Raw genomic sequence first — 11,469 nt, 5'->3', positions numbered from 1 at the left:
CTACAGAACTCTTAAATGATGCAGTTCTCCCGAAAATGTGCAGTTCTGAATTAATAACTGTGCCAAAAAGTAACTGACACAGGCAGGGAAAAAAAACAAGAACTACCGGTTGCTGTGTAAAATGCTTAGATTGTTCTTACTACATCCAGCTTCGTACAAATGATTTTCAAATACTAAAATCCTGAATCAAAATTTCAAAAATATCTGGTTGGTTTTTCTAAAATTATTTTCCGCTTGTTTTTATTATGGGCGGGGAAAGGGATTCAAAAAATATGCTAGTTTCTCTCGGCCTTTTAGCTGTAGCTTAAGTACCCCAAACGTAACCATTTTACTCTCAACGCGGCGTTGCTAAGAAAATCAACTCGACGAAAAAAGACTGAACTTTTTCACTCTTCACACAAAAGAGATTTTCTTTGACAAACATGTAAGTTTGCTTATAAAACCCGGAGGTTATTGAATACATGCTGATGATATAAAGTTTACAAATCAACAAATAAGATTAAGTCAATCAAGACTGGCTTCTACTCAATATTATAATAATTAACTATAAGGTAAATGTGAGATTTATTTATACATAAATTGACGAGCAAAAAAAAGCTGACGGTTGGTTTCAATTAGACAAAAATTTGAAACAACAAAAAATGGTAACTCAACAAAACCATGGCTTGCCTAGCAAACATGAACAAAGCAGACCTACTTCTAGAGGCTAAAAAATTACAGAAAATGCTAGAGGAAGAAAGAAATCAGAAGCTAGTCCATGAAGAAACCATTTTGAAAACGCAAGTGCAACTACAAGAATCGCGTCTACAACAACAGAAGCTATAACATCACCAGTAAGCTATCACAAGACTGGAAAAAGATGTATAATTTTTCTGAAAACAAACTGAAAAATTAATTGACAAATTACTAGAACAAAAACAACAAAAAGAGTATGTGACATTTCAACAATTCAATGACAAAGTCCAGCCCAAACTTGTCCCTCGGTTTGCAAAAAACTCCATAATATCGCACAACTCATAGCGAAAAATTATTCAACAGGATATTGGGCTACTAGACGCAATACATTCATATTCATTGGCTATTATAAATGACGTAAATAGTATTGTTGACATATATACTTATGGAACAAAATTTGAAACGCTTCTTATGAATGTCGGACATAATTCTTTTGATGGGGGCCTAACCGGAAAAAAATCTTGTGAACAATTTCGGCAAACTGCTGAGAAATCCATTAAAAATTTCAAGCCTCATAGAGTTGCAATTTGCTAAATAACTTCTGTGAAAAACGGTTCGTTTGGCAGAAATCAAAACAACACTGAAATAAACATCTTCAATGATGCTCTGGAAAACAGGTGTTTGGAAATGGATGGTACATTTCACTGGTCAAAAGTTGAGTGTGTGAATACTAATCTAACACCTACTAACGTTTGTTTCAGCGGAGTGCACCCAGAAGCCAGTGGGTTTCAACTACTAGTGGAAATATAAGAGGCTATTTTTTTAAAAACGGTCGAACAATTATCAATGCTGAAATTAAACCTTGGAACACAATTCGCAAACCAGAGGACGTTTGACTCACAATTTTGACTGTCAGTTGATGAATTTGCCTTTTTTGCCGCTTTTTCATTTTTTTGTGGTTTTAGTTCAGGAATTGAACAACAAAACAACCCGTTTTTGCAAAACGTTATTTACTTAAACGTTCGTCCATTACAGGAAAATAACACAATCAAATACCAGTCTTATTTTTATAAAATCTCGAATCAAGTTTTTCAAAAATATCTGATTGGATTTTCTAAACTTGATTTCCGCTTGTTTTTGTTATTAGCGGGGATATGGGTTCAAAAAATATGCCAGTTTCTCTAAGTTTTTTAGTTTTAGCTTAAGTAGCCCAAATGTAACTAATTTACTTTCAACGCGGCGTTGCTAAGAAAAATAACTCGACAAAGAAAGACTGAACTTTTTCACTCTTCACACAAAAAGGTTTTTTTTGACAAACATGTAAGTTTGCTTATATAACCCGGAGGTTATAGAATACATTCTGATGATATAAAGCTTACAAATCAAATAAATGTGAGATTTTTTTATACATATATTGACGAGCAAAAAAAATGCTGCTGGTTGATTTCAGTTCAAAAAAATTTGAAACAACAAAAAATGGTAACTCAACAAAACCATGGCTTGCCTAGCAAACATGAACAAAGCAGACCTACTTCTAGAGGCTAAAAAATTACAGAAAATGCTAGAGGAAGAAAGAAATCAGAAGCTAGTCCATGAAGAAACCATTTTGAAAACGCAAGTGCAACTACAAGAATCGCGTCTACAACAACAACAGAAGCTATAACATCACCAGTAAGCTATCACAAGACTGGAAAAAGATGTATAATTTTTCTGAAAACAAACTGAAAAATTAATTGACAAATTACTAGAACAAAAACAGCAAGAAGAGTATCCAACATTTCAACATTTCAATGATAAGTTTCAGCCCAAATCGTCCCTCAGTTTGCAAAAAACCTCAAAAAAATGGACAACTCATAGCAAAAAATTAACCAACAGGACATTGGGCTACTAACCGCAATACATTCTTATTCATTGGCTACTATAAATTACTTAAATAATTTTGTTGACATATATGCTTATCGAACAAAAGTTGAAACGCTTGTTATGAATGTCGGACATAATTCTTTGATGGGGGACTAACCCGAAAAAATTCTTGTGAAAAATTTCTCCAAACTGCTGAGAAAATTTGAGCCTCATAGAGTTGCAGTATGCAATATAACTTCTGTGAAAAACGGTTCTTTAGGCAGAAATCAAAACAACACTGAAATAAACATCTTCAACGATGCTCTGGAAAATATGTGTTTGGAAATGGATGGTACATTTCGCTGGTCAAAAGTTGAGTGTGTGAAAACTAATCTAATACCTACTAACATTTGTTTCAGCGGAGTGCAACCAAAGGCTAGTGGTTTTCAATTACTAGTGGAAACCTAAGTAGCTGTTTTTCTAATAACGGCCTAAGCATTTTCAATGCTGAAATAAAAGCGCGGAAAACATTTCGCAAACCAAAGGACGCTTGATTTTCAGTTTTTACTGTCAGTTGATGAGTTTGCATTTTTCGCCGCTTTTTTCTTTTTTTTTGTGGTTTTATTTCAGGAGTTGAACAACAAAAACAACCTTTTTTGCAAAACTATAGCTACTCAAACGTTCTTCGGCTAAAGGACACTAACACAATCAAATACCAGTCTTATTTAAATCTGTATATAATTTTGTTTTATTTTAACATAAGTTTTTTGCGTATCGTAAAAATTTCAAATTAGTCCTCTCAGGATACAATGAAGAGAATCTTGTTAACTTTCATGACCTGCAAGAACTATTATCTTAAGAACAGTTTTTGAGAACTGAAAGGCAATCTAACACAGTCAAATTTCGGTTGATAATTTTCAGTAGCGTACAAAACAGATAATAAGGTTTTGTCATTTTTTTAATGTGAAGTTTCAATGAAGACAATAGTTGTAGCAACAGAAACGTGGCTCAACAACAAAACAGTAGGAAATACTTTTTTAACTCAAGGCATAATTTTGTTCATCTTCCATGCTCAAAATGCACAGGCCTAAAATGAGGTGTTGAAATTTGGATTCCTTCAACATTCAAAATGCATAATCGTTAAGATCTCATGACTGCTGAAAGAAAGTTTTCTGAGTCATTTTCGTTTTGCTCAAGAAAAAACTTCGTTTTCCGACAACCAAATAAATTATGTTAATTTGTACGTATTGTCTTTCAACATAAACCACTATATGAAGATGAAACATTATATTCTTGCAAACCAAAAAATGACATCATTGAAATCGAGAAAAGAGTTTTGCATAATTTTAATTGAAAAAACTTCAATCGCTGTTTATGATTGGTCAGAAATCTTTGAAAAATCCTCGCAATCAGAAAACTCTGAGGCCTTTGGACTTATTGTTGAAAAAGTTATAAGTGCGCATGCTCCATATTGCACAAAAACAATAAATCAAAAACTGATAACCAAAATCAAAAAAACTTGGTTTAATAAACCTTTGATGACTCTGTTAAACACTAAACAAAGCTATTTGAATATTTGGAAAAACACTGGTTGTGAGGTAGCGCACAGAGAGTACAAAAAGGTAAGAAATTTGTTCAACTAAAAAAGGCAATTGTTTAAAAATATATCACATGGAAAATTTTCAGCAGCTTTCCAACAGTAGAGAACAATGGGATTTCAAAAAAATAAACGAAAAAATGGGGAAAAAAGTAACCAAGAGTCAGTAAATCTTAGCAAAAAAGATCTGGAAGATGGCCAAAAAAAAATCAGAGACTTTTCTGAAATAACAAATCATTTAAATCAAGTTTTTTAAAATTAGGTATTTTTAATGGTGAATATATACCCCGAAAACTAAAAAAATTGCATCACAAGAACAAGAATTTACAAAAAACAAGTTACCATTGAATAAATCTCCAGGGCCAAAGGGAAAACAAGCTTTTCGCCTTCAGCAACTTGCTATCGGAAGGCTCCTCCAACTCCTAAAAAACGAAAGTAAAAAACAAAACCAGTTTCCCTCAATTCTCAAAAAAGCTTTTATCACCCCTGTCTTTAAAAAAAGCTAAAACAAAGGTTGCATCAAATTTTAGGCCTATTTGCGGGACAAACAAGCTTTCAAAAGTTTTTTAACGCTAGCTTTTGAACTGAATCATAGAATATTTCAAACAAAACTAGTTTTTAAGCATCTGACTATTTGAATTTCAGGAAAACGAAAATGCGACTGGTGCAGTATCATTTTTAGCGAAATGGTTTGTGAAAACATGGATCAATCAAGAAAAACAAGTGCACTTTTTCTAGATCTTGCTAAAGCTTTCAATTCTGTTTCTCATGAAATCTCCTTTGAAAAAGTTGATATGTATATTTCTTCCAATAATGCATCAAAGCTGCTGAATGATTTTTCAAGAACCCTCCTTAATGTATAAAGCTCACAAATCATTATTCTGACTGAATAGCACTTAATCATGGCGTTCCACAAGCTTCTGTTTTGGAACCATTGGTTTTCATTCTTTATGTAAGTGATTTTAAAAACCAAATCAACAGGAACATGATTTTAGTGCAGTTAACAGATGATACAACATCTTATGTACATTAAACTCAATTGAGGACCTAAAAACCTCAAGGCTCGAAACACTAGAAAAAGTACATGAATATTTGAATGAAAACAAACTTCTCCTTTTGGTTGACAAAACGGAACTTATTGTCTTTGAGAAGAAAATACTTTAGAAAAAATTATTTATAAAGAACAAACAATACCCGCAAAGGAAAATGCCAGTTATCTTGGAGTTTTAGTTGACAAACATTTTACTTTTTAAGCTGAATTGGATAAGTGTTTAAACAAATAAGTCAATATACTGCGCTGGACACATGGTACCATTAAAAACAAGAATTATGTTTTTCAGATCATTAGTCTTGTCACATTTATCTTTCAGTTCAGTATTTTTTCAAAATCTATCCATGTCTCAAACTAACAGAATAAACAGACAAACTTTTTGGGAGAGTCAAAAAGTACTATCTCCGCAGACAACATGATCATGCACGAGATCTACTACTCAAGTGTAAGGTTTTACCAGCCGAACTTTTCATTACCCTGCATAGCTTGACTAGAATGTTTGATGAGTAAAAACATAAAGAGAAAAACTAAAATGGTAGGCAGTTTATTTATAACAGAGTACCTGTGAAACTAAACAAACTCACAAAGCAAATAAAACAAAACAAATTTCTAAAGACAAATTGGGGAAAGAAATCTGTAGTAAACAATAGTTGTAAAAGCTAAAGCTAAAAAAAATTTAGATTCGATATTTAGGGGATTTTAAATCATATGTATTTTTGTACAAACCTGTAAACTCAAAATAACCGCTTGGTTAAACATACATGCTGCTACAAAATGGATTTATCATAATAAGTTAAGAATCGACAACTACACCGGTATGTAAATATAAAAATACAGTTTGTATAATTAAAATCAATAAAGATTCATTAAATTTGAACTTCAAGTTTTTTTAAGAGAAATACACGAAAAAAAAATCCTATTGACAGATCCATTAGTTCATTCGAGATTTTTTTTCTTCTAAGATTAGTATAGTTTTATTCATTTTTAATTGTACAAATTGTTTTTCTACATTTACATGCCGGTGCAGTTGTCGATTCTTAACTTATTATGATAATTCCATTTTGTAGCAGCTGGTATGTTTAACCAAGCGGTTATTTTGAATTTACAGGTTTGTGAAAAAATATTTATGATTTAAAATCCCCAAAATATCGAAACTTTCTTTCTTGACCTTGACAACGATTTAAAATTTTTCTTAAAAGCTTTAATACGATATATCCCTTGCGACCCTATTTGATGCTTATTTGCAGTAGCTTGATCTTAACAATATTTTTGGTCACTTTTTGGTGCTTCAAAAGATTGAGGCGAGTGAATCAAAAGTGATTGCGAACGCGGAAGGTATCAACTAGATAACAGTCGCGTTTCTTTAATGAGCTGAAGGGCTCACAGATTGACAGCTCATAGTCTCGGTCTCATAATTTCGCCTTCTACTCAAATGGTTTCTTTAATTTGTACTTTCGTTCTAGTGCGATAGACATCTACGTGTGGGTTTGCTTCTCCTTCGTCATCCTCTCCCTCCTCGAGTTTGCCCTAGCGGACTACTGGAACCAGCGGGAACTCAACTCCTACAACAAGGCCGCCCTCCGCAATGCATCCGCAACAACAGTGTCCAACTACCGAACCACCTCAGATATCGGAAATCCATTCGGTCGCTACCTCAATCGAAACACCGACGAGCGGGGAAGTGGCATCGTACATCACAACTGTTCCAACTGCGACCCACCCGAGAAAGAAAGAGTCACGTTACTCACAAACAATAACAGCGTCCAGAACTACCATAACGAATCCACCAATTGCAAGAGTCACAGCCCCATGGCGAACCATCACCGCGTGACTAACAACGGAAACTTCCAAAATGCGGAAGGGATTCCAATGAATAGCGACCGAAGTGAGTTTTATAACAACCGGTCTTGGGCTGCCACCAGGCGACCGGGACCGGACCCCACAAGCATGAAATCAGCCAAGATAGACATGATGGCACGTTGGATATTCCCCACCTCATTTTTTATATTCAACGTCATCTACTGGTGTGTGATATCATGGAATCTTTAGTGAACAGCAATGGCACTTAACTTCTGGTACAATCCGAGACTCATTTCATTCCTATTTGATTTTTTTTCACCTGTAATTGTTTCTTGTAGTAGCGTTAATGCTCTGTCACAAAAGCAGCTAATTTACCAATTTTCTCATTTTTCTTAAACAAGTAAAAGTGAGCAATACAAGAAAAACATTTCAAACCCGGCGGGAAAACCTTAAATTGACCATATTTCTAGGCTTTCAAGCGTTGTGTTTGCGTGTATACGAGCGTAACTGATGAACAAGCGACAAATTTTTCCAATTATACGAGTTTAGAGAGAATAGTCACTAGTTTTCAAATAAATTCATTTAAAGCTATGATTTCTAGATGATTGCAGATAATGAACCAGCACTGTACACTGATAAAAATTAAATCAGAAAAACTCGTAGTGACCAAATATTGGTGACAATTGAGTTTTATTGTACTAGGTTGTTTTCTAGAGCAAATGTAGGCAAACAAAATCATATCAAGATTCTTGTCTAATTCAAATATTGCTTCAGTTAAACAGACTTTAACAGAATGCGATTACATTAACTTCTCTTTTTAATATAATTGATGTAATTATTGTTCCGACTTTCGATACGAAAGTAACGGAATATTTGTGCTCGGGGTGGGTTTTTTTTTTCTTCAGACAAATTTCGACTTTTTAACAAGCCATTTTTGACGGAGTTTTCTTACATCATTCGAAAGCTATTGTTGTCCTGAGCTTAAATTTGAAAAGATATTTCACCTGTGATCATTTTTCGTAAAGTTATGAGGGTTTAAAGATTGCCATTTTGGCCAATTTGGGACAATTAACGCGCGACATATTTCGCGCTATTAACGCATAAGCGAGATTCAATCCGTCTTAAAAATCGTTCCAAATTGGTTCAAGGAAGCTTAAATGCCATAATTGATTTGTTAATAGGAGCAAAATTTATCACTTTGTACTAAATATGGCATGTGGGGGGATGTTTTCACAAAAAAATCTCAAACTTTTTAGAAAAAAAATTTTAACTTTACTTTATTACATTTAAATTTTCCATTTTATTACTGCTCCATAGACCTTAAAAAGCAGTCGGAACATTCAGGGCTTCGCCCTGATACGAGCAGTCTTGTATAACTTTACAAAAGATAATCACAGGTCTTTTTAATTTTAAGCTCAGACAACAATAAGTTTAGATGAAAAAGAAAACAAAAATCCGTGCTCCTATCCAGTGCACAGTTTGGCCTCAGAATGAAATGACCAGTTAAAAAGTCGAAATTTATCTGAAAAAAAACAACCCGAGCACAAACATTCCGTCATCTTCTTTGAAAGTCGGAACAAAAATCAATTTTTCCGAAATTCAGCAATGTTGAGAGTTGTTGTTAAACAACTGAAATCATTTGGCATTTATCAGTGTTAGGATAAACAAAATGACCAGTAAGAGAAACAAGATTGCTAGTATCAGGGCAAAACACTGCATGTTCCGACTGCCCATTTATTGGTCGGGTATTCTTTACTTGATATATAATTGATAATTTTTTAAAAATTAGGTCGATAACATCAAACTTCAAGTTATAAATATGAGACATTAATAAGACCAATTAGCTTGCCTCAATTCAATTTGGAAAGATTAAGAGTTCGGATAATTTGCCACACATAACTAATTTGTCTATTGAAACAATCAAAGCGATTATTGTTTGAGCAGCAAAGCAATATGTAGTTTAGTTTAGTGCAAGCATACTCGCTTGGCCATTTCAAAGATTTTTGGATTGATTCATTTTTGGATCGAATCAACTCTTTTAAAATCAGTCTGTTTAAAAAAACACATCATTCATATAAATTCTTCACTTTCTTTGAAAGTCGATACAAAAAGAAAAGCAAGCTCGTAATTTTGGTGTGCCGAATCATATGCAGACAGTATCAAATGGTCTCGGATACTTTTTTTCGTGAAATTCTTTCAGATTCTAAATTTGTTGATTATGCAAATGTTTTTTCAGTATTTGAAGCGAAGTAACAAAAATGTATCTCTTAAAAGAGGTATCTTTGGTATATGTTTACTTTTTGTTACCTTAATTAACCATCCTATGCAATTTCAAATGTTCCAAAAATGCGTTACAGGTGCTCAAAAAATTTGGAATTATTCATTTGGAAAAGAAAAAATTCGGGAAACCTTGTTGATAAACCTAAAACTCAAAACATAAAAATAGTATGATCTGGTTTTCGTTTGTATCTTGCGAGGAAAGGTTCCAAATACAGAGGTTCAAAAAATTTTTTAACTTTCGAGTCAACACTGAAATAAAATATTTCAGTTTCGATCAACTTAATTCGCTTCTGAAAACGATCAATTGAAATTATTTTTTTTAAAAAAATTTTCATTGAGCAAGTTTAGAAAATCAAAAGACCTTGTCAAACAAATGTTTTTTCTTCAATACTTTTTGGCATTATCAAACAAAAACTGCGACGAAACCTAATGAGTTAGGACCGAGGTGTAACTCATAGAGTAATTTCGGATAGGGTACACCGTCTGCTCGTCACGCTATCTTATTTTCGGCCGGATAGATTCGTGCAACTTCTTAGTCTAATACCGATCCTAATCTTACTCTTATACTATCTAGTCTCAGGTTGTTTAACTAGTCTCTGCTAGGCTCAATAGATCTAGGGTATACTGGTTTATTGCGGCTGCTGAAGTGCTCGGGAGAGTCCAACTAATTTCTAAGTTAAATTCAAATCTCTCTGGTGCTGAAATTACAAGTAACTTCAGCACTTACAAATAAGTGGGTTGTTAGTTAGATGGATCATGATTGGTTAATATTAAATACTTTACATTGGTAAAACATTTAATTTATCCAATCATAAAATGTAGTTTAGATCAGGTTCCACCCATCCGGGTTTTACAGAGTTTTTTAGAATAGTTCTTCTGCAATTCGAAGGATGGATGATGGACGTTTGTTTTTGGCGAACATCATAATTTTCTTCCGTCTCCTCTTTTGTTAGGGAAGTTCCAGGAAGCTGGAGTTAGAGACATAAGACGTTGTGTCTTCTAGTGACAACGACTACGTCTTTGCAACAAACTCAAATCTGATTTCAGAATGGTTTGCTATGTCAGGTTTTTCTGTTCTGCGTGGAGAACTTCTTTTGTGTATGATCTAGTTTGGGAATGGCGTGGAGATTGTGCGTGGAGGGGATGCCTGGTTACTCGGATCTGTACGTATACTTGAACATCGAGGTGGTCATTGGTCTAGTTCAATGAAGTCCTTTTCTGCGAGGTCAAGTCGTACTCTAAATCCTTTGAGTTGTGATTGTGAGCGGCATATCGATTGTAGTTGGTCATTCTCTCTCGAGTGTAGTGGGGTCGTCTTGTCTTTTGATGTTCGTCCTTGGTGTTGTATTCTGATCTATGTATTGCATCATGTGATTTTACATTTTATAAAACTTTTATTAGTTTAATATTTTTTAATAATGATTTTAGTTAGTTGTTTTCACAAAAGCTTTTTGTTTTAGTTCGGTTATTTTGAAGAGTTACTCACACTTGAGTAGCTCTTATTAAAAATAGTGGTGTGGTCACAAAGCGTGGATGTAGCGCGGTGGGTTAGGCCGGCTATAGAGCATGCTCAGGACGTCCTTCCTGGTGGGTTAGGCCAGGAGTGGGAGTATGATTTCGTGCGGTTTTTGTGAGGGGTCCTGTTATGTGACAACGTTTTATGTTGGGTTTGTTGTGGTCTTACTTATGTTTTGTTGGTTGTGTCCTTTTTTCAAAAATCAAATTGTTTGTGGTATGGGTTTGTCTTTCGACTTTTTTGTGTTTTATTATTTCTTTCTTAGACTTTATAATAGTCTTCAAAAGAATAAATTATCCAGTTTTAAACTGGGTTAATCCGGTTTGGGTACCGTTGATTTCTTTTTCTAAGTCATGCTGTTATTTTATGATTTGTGGTATTTAGTAAGCTGCGTTGGTTAGTTTTGTTTAGTATATGATTCCTTTCCAACCGGGTTAAAGGAAAGTTTGAAACATGTTATTATATGTTAGAGTTGTTGAGTGTGAAAACTTGAAACTGAAATTCATTATTTTAAACAATTCTTTGTGGGCGAGCTGTGCGAGTGTGGATAGAATTTCTGTGCGAATGAATGAAAATATCAAAAGGTTAGTACTGCATTTGCATTTATTTAATTTACTACATAGAATTTAGAAATTTACTGCTAGTCATGGGGGAATATTAAGATACAAATTTTCATCATTATTAGATTTACTGCTTGTGGGGGAAAAT

The 11,469-nt window shown here is 33.9% G+C and overlaps 1 protein-coding gene across 2 annotated transcripts in view; it reads left to right on the top strand.

The window, feature by feature from the left end:
* LOC134856819 (gamma-aminobutyric acid receptor subunit delta-like) overlaps nt 1–7,351 on the top strand; it is a 106,536-nt gene extending 99,185 nt beyond the window's left edge. For both annotated transcript variants that reach the window (XM_063873102.1, XM_063873101.1), the window contains one exon: nt 6,629–7,351. In XM_063873102.1, coding sequence (XP_063729172.1) covers nt 6,629–7,214 — 586 coding nt within the window. In that variant the 3' untranslated portion in view covers nt 7,215–7,351. The remainder of the gene's footprint in view (nt 1–6,628) is intronic.
* The last annotated feature ends 4,118 nt before the right edge of the window (nt 7,352–11,469 follow it).

The sequence above is a fragment of the Symsagittifera roscoffensis genome, chromosome 1 (assembly GCF_963678635.1).
Source record: "Symsagittifera roscoffensis chromosome 1, txSymRosc1.1, whole genome shotgun sequence".
NCBI classification, from domain to species: domain Eukaryota; kingdom Metazoa; phylum Xenacoelomorpha; order Acoela; family Convolutidae; genus Symsagittifera; species Symsagittifera roscoffensis.
The sequence above is the reverse complement of the archived record's forward strand: the minus strand, read 5'-3'. Positions and strand labels throughout refer to the sequence as shown.